Genomic DNA, 17,289 nt, shown 5'->3' with positions numbered 1-17,289 from the left:
TTCTGCTTTCCTTGCTTTTATCTTGCCTGGGAAGAGCAACAGTCTCCACATCACAACCGTTAATCATCTCTGGTGGAACTCTGGTCGAATGTCCTAGATATTAGTATTACTTGATTTTACAAAGTGGCAAGCCTAATGGCTACTTACCTTGGTCTAGCAAAAGTAACCACTTCTTACTGGCTCATGCGAAGCGGCATCAAACACCTGGCAGTTATAAATCTACCACAAAAACGGGTCGGAGCTTGGATAACTTTCAACGGTCTCTTCCCGCGAGAATTGACCCACCTAGGGATCCATTTCAAAGTGGCATGGTGTTACGTATAACTCTGAGTCAGAAGTTTACGCACCACATACTATTTCAGACTCAATCTGAGACAGATTATACTTGGACTATCTCTACTTACACTTTTGTCGAGCCCGTCATTGCCTGGTGGCAGATACACAATATTTCAAAAAGCGCACCAAATCCCAATTACACGCCCTTCTCGCTAGTTTTTGGCATGGTGAAGGAAATCAGTAACGAGATAAATTTTCTTTCCACTAACATAAATTTAGATAACACTAACGTCTTAGTGCCCAGTGAAATGATGTATGACAGGTTGCTCTCCAAAGTGTCATTAGCCATGTTCGACCAAGTCAACAAGCGATTAACTGGCCACACCAACCACAAGTACAGAAATTTTAGATTCTCCACTGCTATTGTTATCCACTTCAATTACGACAAGGCTCCATAGCATCCTGTGAATTTTTTTCAAATTAAAGTTAGTTACATCAACATCATACTCACTGTTCTATACTTCACACTTTCTACCCCAAGTGAACAAAACCCTCACACCTCCTTACTTGTATGGACTCATAAACTTAGAATAATGGCCTCCTCCTCCAACTCTAACCCACCTTCCATTGAAAATCTGGTAAAGAAAATGAACACAGCCTTAACCATTCCTAAGGATCTATTCCCAAAAGTTTTTATCAACTCTGAGAACATCAAAACCAAGCAAGTTCAAGATTGGAAAGGATGTTTCATTGGAAAACTCTGCAGTAATATATGCTTCCAAACTTCTAGAGTTAGCAATTTCATCAACACTCACTGGGAAATGATTAGCAGAATTGAGGTTGAAATCTGGAACAGAAGAAGAAATTTCTACATCCTCAGAACTACAAATGAAGAAGATTATTCAACATTGAGGAATTGAGGCACTAGAGGGGTCTTTGATAAGCTGATGGTCCTTGTGGGAGTACCTGAAAAAGGCCATGAACTCATTGATGAAAAACTCTTCTCTCAGGTTATGATCTGGCTGCTAGTCAAGAGAATCCCTACTCACATAATACCAGACATACCAAACATCATAAAACCAATTGGAGTGTACCAAGGATCAAAAAAACCTTATGGAAGAGACAGATTTGAAAACAAATATGGAAGTAAAAGTTACAGTCAATGTAACTAGATCTCTCAAATTTGGAATAGAATCTTTTGAAACACATACTTTATCTCACTAGTTGGAATGTGCCTATGATCTCAATGGCATCAAATTCTGCAAAGTTTGTAGAATACTTGATCACCCTAGCCCCCCTTGCCCATCTCCTACAAATAAAAACAATCCTGATTACCATCACTTACCAACCCCCCAACCATCACCTGCACCTATAACTCCTAGACAAAAAATGGTTCAAGCTGGAAAGGATATCCTCCACAGACACTATTCTGATGCAGATGTTGTTGTTGTGTTTGAAGCAAAAATGAAAATTGCTAAAAGGTTGGAGCTTGAAAATCCAATAGCAAACATTGCTTCTACTTCAAACAATCACATCATCTTCGGAGCTCAGCCCTCTACTGCTGAAACTCAGGATTCCCCACACCCAGATGTCTTAGCTTGTCAAATTAGAAACAAAAGAGTAGACTTGGAAAAAAAAGATAGCTGGCTACTACAAGAAAAAGCTTCCAAAGTGGAAAGTTGCTGCCAGCACTACTCCCAACAACAACAACACCCTAAGTAAGAATGATGAGGAAACTACTACTGCTGACTTAGCTGCTGCTGAGCAATTCTTCCCAGTCATCAATACCCCCAAATACTTCCCTTCTCATTCATTACTTACCTTGGCTCAGATCAAAGCAAATATGGAAGCTGGGGCAATTAAGAAGAAAAAAGCTGCTTGGAAGGCAAAGAAAAAAGATCATACTTTTGAAAATCTTGATGATATTTCTCTCAATACCTCTTCTACCTCCTATACTGATACCAAGAGAAAGAAGGTTGTTCCAAATGGAGATAATGCTGCCCTAAACAGCATGGAAATGACAAGTGCAAAAATATACAAGGACCAGACTGATTTTACTCAGGAGCAGATGGTCAATCCCCACAACCTCATGGCTAATAGCAGCATGGATTGCTTTGCTGCTGGAACAAGGGTATGCAATCTCAATCTTGACTATTACTACCATTGCTTAAAGTATTATCATTTTTCCTTTTTTGTGCATGCTCTGCTTCATAAGCATTATGATATATTACTAGGAGGCTTATCTCAAAGTATCCAGCAGTGTCATACTTTTGGCAATTCTTCACTTCTTTAGCTTGGAATTGTCAAGGATTAGGCACTAGAGATGCTAAAAGATACCTCAATGACATGCTCAATAAACTAAATCCTGACATCATATTTTTGTCTGAAACTAGACAAAAGCATGATAAACTCAAGAAAACTATGCATGATTTAGGCGTCAACAATTTCTGGTATGTTAATCCAGGTGGGGCAAGTGGAACTGCTGGTGGTTTAGTTTTGTTATGGAAAAGCAATCTAGACCTGGAAGTCCTAGATTGCTCTATAAATCATATCAATGCTATAATCATAATTGCCAATACCCCCCCTTGGTTATTTACAGGTTACTACGGTAATCCCTATGACACTCAATCCAAGTTAAAATCTTGGAAAATTCTGGAGCAATCTGCTATCTCCAATAAATTACCTTGGCTGGTTATTGGGGATTTCAACTTCATTCTTCATGATACAGAAAATTTTAGTACTCATCCCATAGATTCTAATTAAGCTTCAATTTTCAATGAAAAGATACAAAACTTGGATCTCATTGATCTGGGATTCTCTGGTTGCCCTTTCACTTGGTCCAACAAAAGAAAAGGCCGTGCTCTCACTGAACAAAGACTGGATAGAGGTCTAGCTAATTATAATTGGCTTGACATCTATCCAAACACCACTATCACAAGTATGCTAGCCATTGACTCTGATCATCACCCCATCTTATTAAATTTTAATCCTCACTGGAAGAATGGTAAGATTCCTTTAAAAAAATTTGGTCCATGGTTAGATCATGCTGACTGCAAAAAAATCATTGTTGAATGTTGGAAAAAGGTCACTCCTGGTTCGAGTGCTTTCTTTATTGCCAGAAAACTTAAAGACATTAAACTACAAATCATAGTTTGGAATAAGGAAGTTTACGGAAACATCAAAAACAATATTGAAGAATGCAAGCAACACTTAAGTTGGATGCATACTCATTACTTTAAAGCTGACAGAGGACAGGCCCTAGTTGATGCTAGAAAGCAGCTCAAAAACTGGCAAGACATTGAAGAGAAATTCTGGAAAACTAAGAGCAGGGATCAACTCATCAAGCTGGGAGATCAAAACACAAGTTACTTCCACAGAGCCACTAAAAGTCGTGCAAAGAGGAATAAAATAGAATCTATTCAAAATGAAGAAGGCAACTGGATTACTGAGTATCAAGAGGTCAAAGACTGCTTCAAAAATCACTTATCTCAGATGGCTACTGCTGAAACCACAAACCCATCTTCTGAAATCATCAACCTCATCCCTCTAGACTTAACCCCTGATGACAACACAACCCTCAACACAAAACCTGAACCTGAATAAATTAAAGCCATTTTATTTAGTATGGCTAATGACAAAGCTCCAGGACCAGATGGATTCCCACCAAATTTCTTCAAACTCAACTGGGATATCATTGGTAATGATGTTGTCTCTATGGGTCAACATTTTTTCCTCTCTGGTCACCTGCTAAAGGAGATGAATGCCACCTTTATAGCTCTCATCCCCAAAGTGGATAACCCAACTTCCCCTAGCCATTTTAGACCAATCAGTCTCAGTAACACCACCTACAAAATCATTTCTAAACTCCTAGATCAGAGAATGAAGCCTTTCCTAAACAAAATCATATCACCATACCAATCTGCTTTCATACCTGGAAGGAAAATTTCGGACAACGTTGCTATTTCTCATGAGATTATACATACCATGAGGTCTAAAAGAGGAAAAAAAGGCAACTCTGGTACAATGGGAATAAAAATTGATGTGGAAAAAGCTTTTGATAGAGTGGACTGGGGTTTCTTAATGACTATTATGAAGCAAATGGGTTTTGATGAAAAGTGGTGTAACATGATTTATCAATGCATCTCTACGTCCACCTCAGCTGTTCTCATCAACGGGTCACTTGACAAATTCTTCAAACCCTCTAGAGGTCTAAGGAAAGGTGATCCCTTATCACCTTATCTCTTCTTATTCTGCATGGAATCTTTATCAAGGACTCTTCTACATGCTTAGGAGATGGGTATCATCAATGGAATAAAGATCTGCAAAGCAACGCCACCTATAAGCCACCTCCTATTTGTTGATGATTGCATGATATTCTGCAAAGCAAACACTATTGAAGCTCAAAATATAATGCATCTCCTGCAGATATTTGGCAGTACATCTGGGCAACTAATCAACTTTCATAAATCTGGAGTTTTCTTCAACAAAAACATTATCCATACCTCATTCCTCAAATCAGTAATTATATGGGAGTTCAAGTGCTTCAGTTAGATGATAAATACCTAGGATATCCTCTATTCACTCATAGAAGCAAAATCAATTCTTTCAAGCCCGGGGTAGAAAAATTGAAGCCGAGACTTACTGGATGGAAATATACACCTTTAAACCCTGCTGGCAGAGAGGTAATCATCAAATCTGTGACATCCTCAGCTTGTATTTACCAAATGAACTGCTTTAAGGTACCTAAGAAGACCTTCAAAGACATCAACAACCTACAAAGAGATTTCTTCTGGGGAAAAAAATATGGAAAACCCTTCTGGTTATTATCCTAAAGCCTGGACAGCAGTGTGAAAGCCAAAAGAAAAGGGAGGTCTAGGATTCATGAATATGGAACTTTTCAACAACTCAATGATAACAAAAATTAGATGGAGACTTGAGAAGGATAAGGATTATCTATGGTACAAGCTCATGGATGCCAAATATCTTCTAGGAAGAAATGTTCTTAGTATGGATACAAAATCAAAGGACGGGGATTCATGGATATGGAAAGGAATTTTGGAAGGCATAAGCAATATACAACAACACTGCTCTTGGAGGATTGGTAATGGTAAAAATATCAAGATCTGGGAAGATATATGGATCCAAAATTCCAATGCAAGACTTCAAAAACCTCAGAACTGTCCACAGTACATTGAAAATCTAGAATCTCTGATACTTCCAGATGGAAATTGGGATGAAGATCAAGTCTCTACCTACTTCAGCATGGATGAGGCTGTTGTGACTGTTACACTGCATACACACCCAAATAAAGAGGACAGAATAATATGGAACCTCAATGACACATGATTGTTCTCGGTCAAGGAGTTGTACAAGGCAAAAATTGATCATATTTACAGAAATGATATACTAACTGGCAATTGGGAAGCCATTTGGAACATGGATGTCGCTCCAGTCATCAAAATCTTTATCTGGAAATGTGCACATGGAATTCTTCCCACAAATGCCAAAACAGTTAGCAATCTTCATTACATCAATCCATTATGCACTGTTTGCAACATTGGGCAAGAAGAAACCATATCTCATCTGTTCCTAAATTGTCCTACCGCTACTTTGGTGTGGCAGGAAATTATTGGCACATCTCATATTCTCTTTGATAACAATATCATCTTTATTGATTGGTTAAATCCCTGGTTCCATGTTGGAAACACTAGCTCTTCCTGCAGCATTTATGCCACCACTTGTTGGTATTTATGGAAAGCTAGATGTGATTTCACTTTCAAACAAATTCAGCCTAATGTGGGAGTTATTACTCTCAGGATTAAGCAGCATTTGTGCAATCATAATAAAATACACCTAATGTTAGATCATATCATGAATGACTTCCCTATTTTACCTGAGGAAGCTGATACTTCCTTACAACAAGTCAATACTCCTTACACTTGGAATGCAGAAACAAGATTTGGGAAGCATATGAATATATACACTCTACAAGATCCTGAGAATTCTCTATATTACACTGCACTAACTATGACAGATTTTGCAGGAAACATCATTGGCGCTAGAGGACATGCAGGACACTATAGAGAAGGGGGGAGTCACAGGAAGGGCAGACCTAGATTTTCAGTGGTCCAAAGAAATGCAGCATACAAACATTGCAATATCTACTGAATCAATGGACATTCTAGATCGCTTTAAATTGCTCTACCATGAAGCTGCTCAAGGAAGATTCATCTTAAGTACTATGAAAGAAGAAACAGTCAAGAAGAAAATAGTAGAAATATGGTCATAAACCCCATATCTTTTGTTTTATTGAATCTTAGCACCATCCATCGTAGTTGAAATATGAATGCTTTTAATTTAGCTCTTACTTGTAAGAACAATGCTGGCAGGCTGAGTGGTGCACCCACTGCCGATGCCAAAATAAATATTTTGTACTGCTCTTAGTGCCTTTCTAGGCCTAAGATTTTCCTATAAAAAAAAAAGAAGGTACCCCAAGAGTTACTTGTGACACATCACAACACTAAACTGTTTTTTGACATAACTTTTGCATACGATGTCCGAATTCAGTGATTTTTGGCTCGTTTTAACCATAAGAACAAGAGATACATATGTATGATCAGTAGAAATCAACATCATAAACTCAAAATTACCGTTTCTATCAAAAGCTCACATATAGATAGAGAGGGTATGAGAATAGAAGACACGAAATCTCCCTAAAGATGTTAATTAGTCATATAATAACTGAGAGATCATATGCTCAGTTTTACGTGCTTCCTCACCCTTCATAAGATTGAGCACAAGGTTGAGCATGCACATTCCAACACAACTAGGTTATGTTGAGTTGATCCTTGTCTTGTTCGTCACGAGTGAATAAGACCGAATAATCATTCTTGACCTCTTGCTTGGTTTGTTTTCTCTTGTTCCATCTCTTTTTTTCTTCTTTGACTTGTGATGAAGAGTGTCATTATCACAACCTTTACTAGTATAAGATATTTCAGACATGATGTCTTTCTTTAGTCTTTCAAGAAGACTCTTGTAATTATTGTCACCAACAATTAACAGATGAGAGTCATTCTTGTGAATATCTTTTGGTCCCTTCTTGGCTATGGAGGACTTAGGGACCCATTTAGAGTTGGGTTTCGCAGGAGCAGCTTTCTCCTTCATACCTTTATGATTATTGTTCTTTTGAGTATGTTGCGAAACACCCTTTCTCCAATTTGGAATATCAGATCTTGTCTTTGCATTTACAAAGTTATCTCTCTTCTGATATTCGGGTCTTCTATAAGATGACCTTGTCGAGCGATATGCAAAATTTGAACTATCATTATAATAATTCTTTTGCCTAAATTTAGGAAAATAACTATCTGAGTTCTTACGAGAAGAAAACTTATCCAATTCATTTGATACAATAGAAAGTGCATCTTGCATCTTACGAACTTTGCATCCCCATTGCAAGTGTTCTTTATTACCACAATAATAACAATGCTTAGTATAAATATACGAAGTATGAGTTTTAATGTTACCTTTTTGTGGATCCTCTTGCATTGGATCTCGACGAGTCTTCTTCTTCTTATCCTTGCTCAACGTTGTTGCTTTCTTGACAAAGATTTCTGCTGGTTGGACACTATTCTTAGGCTTGACAGACTTTTCTTCTTTACAAGAAATATGAGCATATTTGTCATCAGTGGAATGTTTATAAGAATTTGTAGCTTAATTTTTTTTACCTCTTTGATAATATTTGAAGAATCTATTCCCTTATAGCCTAATCCTCGTGTATCACGATTATTTCTACTTGCTTCTAACATTGAGGTTAAATTGTTTGAACTAACATTGAACTTTTTAAGGTCCAAGATTTCTTCTTCTAACGTATTGATTTTATCAAGAGCACCAGCTAGATCAGCCTCAAGGTGTTTTTTTCGTGAGAGATATACACCTTCTTTCTCTTCAAAACTCTTTTGTTGAGAGTTAATCCTTGCATCAGATTCAACAAGTTTCTCTTCCAACAAGTGAATTTTTTCAAGAGCAACATCACGCTTTTTCTATAACAATTTTGTTTGAGAGAGACTAGCACTGGCTTTTTATTCAATACCCTGTATTTGTCGAGAATTAAACATTGCTTCCGATTCATCACGTTTCTTTTCCGACAAAAACAGTTCTCTTCGAAGATTTTCACATTCTAATTTCTTAGAATTTAGATTGTTTGCACGATCTTTAAGAAGATATTCAGTGGTGCGAGAACCACAATATTGTCCGTGCAACTTCTTGTTCTGTCGACATAGAGGTGTTAAGAGATCAATGACATCAGAAGTTTTGAGTTTACTCTTTCACAAAGGCTTCAATATGTTTGAGTATTTTGAGATAACATCATCCACATCCCGATCAATATCTGAGTCACCATCATCGGATATTTCATCCAACTTATTTTCTAGGCACGATTCCCAGTTATCACCAGTTTTTACATCATTAACAAGATGAACTTGTCCAGTAGATGACCTTTCATGAAGATCTTCAGATATTGAGTCGTAGATCCCATCATCAAGTGTTAATTCAAAACTCTTGATGTCTTATTTTACGTTAACTGAATCATTATCAGGTTCTATAAAAACCATTTCTAGATTCCAGTCTTATAGGTTGGATCGCACCAAACACAGATTGTTAGATCTTTTCGTGTTTTCCTGCTCTGATACCAATTGAAAAGGCGAGGGTACCCAAATATACCTCAAGCTAAAACTTTTCCTACCTATAAGTCCTTTCTTCGAAAGTGATTGTCTATGGACTGAGTCGAGACAATGCAACTAATCGGTTCACACTTTGTGTGATCGTCTATGGATACGAGATCGAGACAATACAACAACGAAGTATGTTTACTTGATAAAAAGGTTCGGACTTAACCAAACAAAATAGGATTGCTTATCAATTAAATAGGAAATTAATGTTTGTGTAATTTACTTTAATTATAATAAAACAGTTATAATGCAGATATATAAAGTAAATGACACAGCAAGATTTTGTTAACGAGGAAACCACAAATGCATAAAAACCCCGGGACCTTGTCCAGAATTGAATACTCTTAGGATTAAGCCGCTACACAAAATTAAACCAACTTCGTATAGTTGAGACCAAGCAACTAAACCTATAGTTCACCTAGTTCCGTCTGTATTCCCACGCCTCTGACCTATGAATAAGTCACGTACTTGGAACAATTCATTTGGTCGTATTCCAAACTGTAAAGGAACAACAAATCTGTTTGGTATCAACTCTCTTCAACCAAGTGACGTGAGTTCGACAAAGGCTCTTCTGTTTATCTCAATAAACTCCTTCGTCAGGTTCTTAGATTTATCTTATTCTCAACTACCGAAGTAATTGTTAATATTTTGCAATCAATACGTTTAATCACAAAGAATTGTATTGATGTCGATCTACAGAACTAATCAATCCAATCTACCACAAGGATAAACCGGTTATAGTTGGATCCTCTTATACCGAAACAAGTATTGTGCACACCAAAGATTATGAACCCCAAATCAAAAATCTTCAATATCTTCTTTGTCTTTAAATCTTCTCAGATCTTCAATAAACACCTGCACACAACAACTTGAATATCTTGTGATCAATCACGCACAGAACGGAGTCTGTTAACAATGGATTATCACAAGATCGTCTTTAGCACTAACAACAGTCTAAAGATCCCTGTCGACACTTTGATCTAGTTTGAGTGAATCTTATATCAGAAGAGAAGATCCTCAAGCATAAAAAAACTAGGTGCAATCAAAGTTCAACCACCGTTAGTCAATCAAATCAATCGAAAACACAAGATAAACCGCAATTATCTAGTTTTCCACCAACGGTACTAATAGATCTTCTCAATCCCAAAGAAGACTTTAAACTGAGCGGTCGTAAGAGATTTCGCCTAATTAGGTTACTCTCCTCTCCGAATAGGCGACTTCACCAGTAACAACACAACCGAGGAAGTTTGTTGTCACGATGGATTAGTTTGCTAGAAATGCAAACTTCAAGTATTTATAGACAAGGAAGTTTGGACACCAAGGAATTTCCAAAATCGAAATATTCTCAAGATATGCAATATAATTCCAAATTTGGTTTCCATAATTCCTGGAAATGCTTTTTCCAAAATAATGACCGAAAATTTCTTTGGAAAATCTTTAACTAGTAAATGCACATTACTAATTCTCATTTTCCTAAAATAACATTAAGACCTTAATTAAAAGATTCTTAACTTATTTATGTTTCGATCCTGAGATTTTCTTCCTTTAGTTATTAAGGAATAACTTTGAACAATTAAAGATAAACATTACTGTCTGTATTCAAAGTGTGTCGACATCCTTAATTTGTAAGTTCTCTTTCATACTTACAACCTTGAAACCGATTTGCCACACTTCCAAGAGGGGTTCGCTTGTGCTCGGGTGGGAGAATATGTTGGGTTGTTATGTCAGATACTGGTCTCACAAGAGGCAAGGAACGTCTACGTTGATGGGTTCACTTGATTGAGTTGTGGAAAAAACTTCTCAGTTAAGTGTGCTCGGACGGGAGTAGTCACAGGAGGGTGACCTCTCGGGAAGCTACTGCTAGATAAAAGCAGAATCCCGTTAAAAATCTCACACTGCTGGACAACCGCAGTGGGTAAGTGGGAACAATATCAGTATTAGTTGGGATACAATTAGGGATTGTTCGTTATGCTCGGGTGGGAGAGTATGCTGGGATGTTATGTCATATACTGGTCTCACAAGAGGTAAGGAACGTCTACATTACACCGAGGACTTTTCAGCATAATTATCTCCAGAGTTGGCAGAAAACTCTGCAGTTAGGCGTGCTCGAGCAGGAGAAATCCAGGGATGTGTGACCATCCGGGAAGTTTCTGCTGGATTACCGCAGCGATGCCCATTGAAAACCTCGCATTGTCGGATGACCGCAGTGGCTAAGTGGGAACAGTATCGGTGGAGGGACGGGTCATTACAAATGGTATCAGAGCCGACGATGGTTCACCTGCCGAGGGTGGGAAGGTACGCTGGACGGGGTTGTCCCAGGTGCTTGTCTCATGAAGGGCAGGGAACGTCGGAGATATGGGCTTGTGTATATATTCTGGAGCCGAGGACGACTCCAATTTAAGGTGGTGGTATTGTAATACCCCGATATTCGGCAGTGGTTGGACGAATATAATATAAGTAATGGTTTGTCCTTTCCTAATACTGAGGCCTTTTCAGCACAATTGGCTCCATAGTTGGCAGAAAACTCCGTAGTTAAGCGTGCTCGAGCGGGAGCAACAAGGGTGGATGACCTCCTGGGAAGTTACTGCTGGATCACCGCAGCGACGCCCGTTGAAAACCCCACACTGCCGGATGACCGCAGTGGCTAAGTGGGGACAATATTGGTGGAAGGGACAGGTCATTACACTTTGATGAAATGTTTGTCTAAAGAGATAGTTAGTAACGCATAGAGGTGGACGAGACTGAAGCTCATTAAATAAAATTGCGATGAAGGATACTCAACCTTGCTGACTGGTGATCCCAAGATCAAGGTTTTGAATGAGCAACTAATTTGTGGTGATTAAATGTATGCACAATCAAGAGAATTACATTCTATGTTCCTCCTTATTATGGTGCTTTGTTGTGACAGTGGTGACTGCATGTGAAAGATGACTTTTAAGAAGTCTTAATGAGTTATATAGTTTTAATTTAAGATTGAAGTGGGGTGTACAAATATCACTCTTTATGAAAACTCACCTATATGAATGAGGAAGTGGGGTCGCTTCCTTTCTCTAGAGAATTCAAAAAACATGATATGTCCAGGGCCAAATTGGACAAAACGGCACGAGCTTGGCAACAACCTTGGAGATATCATCAGTGGTTGTTATCGCGAATTACATCAAACGTTAGCAATTCAAGACATCGCCTTCACTGTTTCTAGCAAGTAGTTCCGGTAATATCTCACTAAACAAAGGTTCAAGACCTCATGGACACCTTTGCCTAAAATGGTATTTCCTACGTTTTTTATGTGATTTTCATTTTGATGGTTTTGGTAGTACTGGAACTTAGGACCTAAGGGTTCACTTGTTCACTTTGGTGAAAGAAACCTTTAGTCTCATCTGTGAGAAACTAAAGATGAAAACTCTCTATAATATTACGATTTATGTAATCCATAGTATGAACGTAGGGTCAACACACTTTTGTGTGAGGGAGAGAACGTAGAAATGACTACTATGATTTCAACACACAGACGGTCCGTATGTCTGTTCGGTTAGACATGGTCGTGGCGATTAGGGTGTTGATTTACCAAGTTCTATCTGTGTTTTTCATTCATGTGAGGGATTGTTGGGAATCAATATCTATTAATTTTTATTTTTGAAGTTTTTAACTAAAATAAAATATATTCTTTTGTTTTCTTTGTGAATGAAAATCTTATTAGGCCCACGTCGGGGGTTCCTTTTCTTAAGTTGTATTATTTCCTTATATAAACAAATTTGTCTAATTTTGTCAAATCAATGGGAAATGGGTTTCTCTATATTTTAGAGAGACCCCAATGGAAAAATATTTTATATTGTTTTCTTAAGCGTTCACGATTTTCCTTAAGGGTTTTTTCGGACTTGCCAAGCTCAAGTTCAGCATCTACTACATATGTGTAGTAAGGAGTTTTATCCTGGAGATATTCGTCCTGTGAGGGCTATAACATTACTCTTGAGTGTAGCCGGACGCTAATATCCTAAGGACAACGTGTTGAACATGTGACTCACTCAGTTTTTCTAAAATTTTTCCTTATTGTTGTTGCGGAGATCTGAGAAGCTCGTTTGTTTCATCAACTCGATCACTTCCATTATAAAGTAGCTAAGCATCAATAACTTTTTCTTATTTATTTTTTCTTAGTTTTTGATTATTGCACCCAACATCATGTTCATGTCGTCTACCAGTCTAATCTCCTAATGAGGCTGATTGTTTTTACCAAAGGGTTTGAATTACCCAAGTTTATATTGGTGCACCGATAATATCTTTGAGTAGAGGTTGCATTATATGGTTGTATAATCATCATTCATCAAGCTAAAAATACAAACCTATATACTTTAAATTTTTTGAATTATCTCTTAGATCCAAGGCCTGCCCGGCCCGGCCCGGCCCGGCCCGATATGACCTGTATTGTTTCATTAATATGGACGGGCCTTGGACATTAATTTTTTTTTATTATCCGGTCCGACCCGTTAAACTTAATGGATAGTAAGGACTACAAGCCCGACCAACCCGACCAGTGCTATAATCGGACTTGGGTTGGCCTGCCTGATCGGATGTACACCCCTAGTTGTATTTAGTGAGTTGTCTTCCGAATTTAAGGTTTAAAAGTTAAGCTTTTCCTTTATTTGTAGTACTCACGTTACGTGAACTTGTTTGGGCTCAATTGAAATGTGTCAGAACCTTTGTATTTTGCTTACTTGAGTACCAAACACTTGCATTTCCAACTCTCTTTTTCTGCATTTCTCGCCCAAAAAAAAGGAAAAAAAAAAGGTATGCAGCATTGTGGAGTTTCAGTCCCAGAAAGTGGCAGGTAACGACCTCGCAGACTGGACGTTACGTCGACATGCAAAATGCCGCCTAACTGCCCAACCCACTACGTCCTGAGTCACCTCCCTCGAAAACATGGAAGACAATAATTCTTCATAAAGTTTTCATTAATTTCATTCACGTGCATGCGACAGTCAAGTAACAGTCTAAACAGATTACAGATCTATCCATAAAATCCATAATTGATTTCTTTCAATATCATAATCATATATATATTAATTTAATATAAACGGTAACAGTTGAGCATATTTATATGCTATAAATTTTAAACAAAAGACAAACAAACCCCAGTTAAAAGCAAAAAAATAAAAAAAAATAAAAAACATTGCATGTGTTCTGCTAACACTACACATGATCACTGCATATAAAGACACAGACTAGAATCTACAGAGAGAAACCGAGTGAGTACAATCTCTTCTTCCTCAGTAACTCCTGTGACGAACTCAGCTAGAAATTTATCAATCAAGTGCATCTCTTAAGTGGGGAGCCACAGAGACAATCGTTATTCATGAAGGAAGAAGCTTCAAGATGATTAAATGGCGAGCCAGTTGGAATCGGACCACAAAGATGATTATGACTCAGATCCAAATGCCCAACATACGAAGCCGAAGACAACGATTTCGGAACCGGTCCTTTGAGATTATTATAAGATAAATCCAGTGCTGTGAAATAAGATCGTTCTCCGAAAACATCTGGGATTCTGCCTTCCAATGCATTTCTGCTTAAATTCAGTATACTCAATCCTGAACCGCTTAGTAAAGTCGTCGGTATTTGGCCAGAAATCTTGTTCATATCCAGATTCAAAGTCGAAAGAACTGGCATTCTTCCGAATGATTCTGGAATGGTTCCTGATAATTGATTCACCGACAAATCCAAATCAGCTAACCTGTAAATTTTCGAAATCGAACTTGGAATAGAACCAGAAATCAAGTTCCGGCTCAACAATGCTCTGCTCAACATTTTCAAGTTGCCGAACTCAGTTGGAATTTCTCCGGTGATTCTGTTGCTTCGGAGATCAAGATGCATCAGCGCAGACATCTGAACGATTGACGAAGGGATAACGCCGTTGATTTGATTATCAGCGAAATTCAAAACAGTAAGTCTGTGTAGTCTCCCAATATTATACGGGATTGGACCAGAAAACTGGTTTCCGACTAAATCAAGAACACGGAGAAATGAAAGTGTAGTGATACAAGTAGGGATTTTACCGGAAATCGCTTTCCAATCGGCGATGATAATAGTAGAAAGACGATCTAGTTTACAGATTGCTGGTGAGATGACACCAGTCATGTAACCAGATCTTCCCATTTTTTCTAGAGTTGGAACAGAGCTTTCAGGAGATTCACCTCTTAGACTGATTTCGGTGACTCTTTTACTAGTTGGATCACAATGAACACCATACCAAGATTTACAACAATCTGTTCCTCTCCAGGTTTTGAATATGCCGAACTGCGACTCAACTAAGGCTGATCTGAATGCTAACAGAGCATTCCTGTCTCCAACCGTGCATGATTTCACATTAGTAATGGCTAGAAAGAAGAAGATGAAGCTCACAATAGCAGTACCAGCTGGTGCCATTGTTGGTATTCCTTTGGTTTCTGTGTAGATAAGAGTGTGTGTTATCTTTGTTAGAAACCAGCTTTTTCTGAAGGAAGAAGGTAGAACTTGAGTTGGTTTAAATAGCAAGTTTGTGACCGAACCACCCTCGTGCAAAGGAAGAAATTGCAGTTGCTAGTGAGTGAAAAATGAGTGAGTGAGAGAAATATCTAGCCAAAAAACACTCTGTCAAAAAAAAAAAGAATCAAGGTAGAGAAAAGTAGTTTTTTTAATAAATATTACAAAAAGATGATTGGATGTAACACTAAAAAGGAAGATTATCATGCTAATACTAGTATACGTCGGTAATGATGTTTGTGCTAATTCCCCCATGCCAGACTAATCTTTTCTATTAATGTATAACCTGTTTATGGTTCCATTAACAAAAATCCCTTACAAAGCCAAATAGATAGAAAAGGATAGCAGAGAGGAGAAAATAAGTTATTGCTAAAGTTTTTTATTTTATTTTTTTAAAGCAAGTTATTGCTAAATGGATATGTAAATTTTGCGAATGAGACTGTTTTGACCTAGTAGTGTTGCAGCCTGACCACTGATTTCCTTTGAAAACGATTAGCGACACTATTAATATTGGTACTTTTCATTTATGTAATTGATAATCTGGATTCAAAAATATCAATCATTCAACGCGGCATAATCTTCAATTATTCTCAATCTAAGAGATTTAGGATATACGTCTTGAATCAATTTATTCAACACGGTATTTTTGAATCAATCATTTAACACGGTATCATCTTGAATCTCATGTAATCAATATTTTTAATTTGAATGAATTGAAACATACTGATCGAAAGAAGAAAGAAAGGAAAAAAAAAATCATTTTTGTAGTAATGCTATAATGCTGCGAAATCTATTTAAAATGTATGATATTTATCGACCACAATCTATACCACCTTCTCTTGACCTTTTTTCTTCAGTTTTCTCTTTCTCTCATAGTAGCTTTTGATTCTTTGTCGTATCTCACAATGTTTTATAGGATGTTTGTTTTTTGCCGACTCGGTATATGAATATGACTAGGTCCTTGACTCGGCACGAGTCAGATGTCATACCATTTATTTTTTAGTTTGAGTCGGATCTGATCCCTGATTCGGACTCATTTGAGGTAGGGACTAAAATACCCTGAATTATGGGATCAAGTCACTGATTCATATTTGAGTCAGTTGAGTCGTATCTGACTCAGAAAATAAACATATTGCATCGGATCCACGTGAACCAGGTGATCTCGATCAGATCCACGCGAATTAAATAAAAAACAAACAAAAAAGAACGTAATGTTATCTCCAATGTAGTTAATCTCGGCCGAGATACCGCCGATAATATCGATTTCGGTGTTTCACCGAGATGCCGATATTACCGGTATTGGCCGATATTTCGCCAATATTGGCCGATATTCACCGGTATTCACCGAAATATCGCGTCTCGGTACTCGACCGATATTCACCGAAATCCGATATTGACTACACTGGTTATCTCTCATGTTATTCTCTTTTCTCATGTTATTGTCTTTTTTTCTAGTTTTCTGTTTTCATAAAAAGCTAACCCCTTTCTTTCGGGCTTCTTCCCTCGGGAAAGCAGTTTGCGGATGGTGTCTTCTGTCTAGCTTCTCAAGCAGTGTTGCAAGAGGGCAAGTTACGATCGGTCAATTTATCTTCACAAAATTGGTCAATTAACCCAATAACGGTAATTCCTGGGTGAAAAAGACATGTAAAAATAGTCAGGATGTAAACAATTTCATCCTACCCATTTTCAAATACTTTTTCTTATTTTTAATTTACATCAGGATGCATCCAGTTTCATCCTCGTTGTTTTTAAAATTTAAGACAGAATGAATCCA

At 37.7% G+C, this 17,289-nt stretch overlaps 1 protein-coding gene across 1 annotated transcript; it reads right to left on the bottom strand.

Moving 5' to 3' along the window:
- Positions 1 to 14,023: 14,023 nt before the first annotated feature.
- On the bottom strand, positions 14,024 to 15,507 carry LOC113314048 (DNA damage-repair/toleration protein DRT100-like). Its single transcript, XM_026562827.1, has one exon. It carries the CDS (start codon positions 15,417 to 15,419, stop codon positions 14,304 to 14,306), a length of 1,116 nt encoding a protein of 371 aa, XP_026418612.1. The 5' UTR covers positions 15,420 to 15,507; the 3' UTR covers positions 14,024 to 14,303.
- Between the last annotated feature and the right edge of the window lie 1,782 nt (positions 15,508 to 17,289).

Source organism: Papaver somniferum, chromosome 1, assembly GCF_003573695.1.
Source record: "Papaver somniferum cultivar HN1 chromosome 1, ASM357369v1, whole genome shotgun sequence".
Classification (NCBI taxonomy): Eukaryota; Viridiplantae; Streptophyta; class Magnoliopsida; order Ranunculales; family Papaveraceae; genus Papaver; species Papaver somniferum.
The sequence above is the reverse complement of the archived record's forward strand: the minus strand, read 5'-3'. Positions and strand labels throughout refer to the sequence as shown.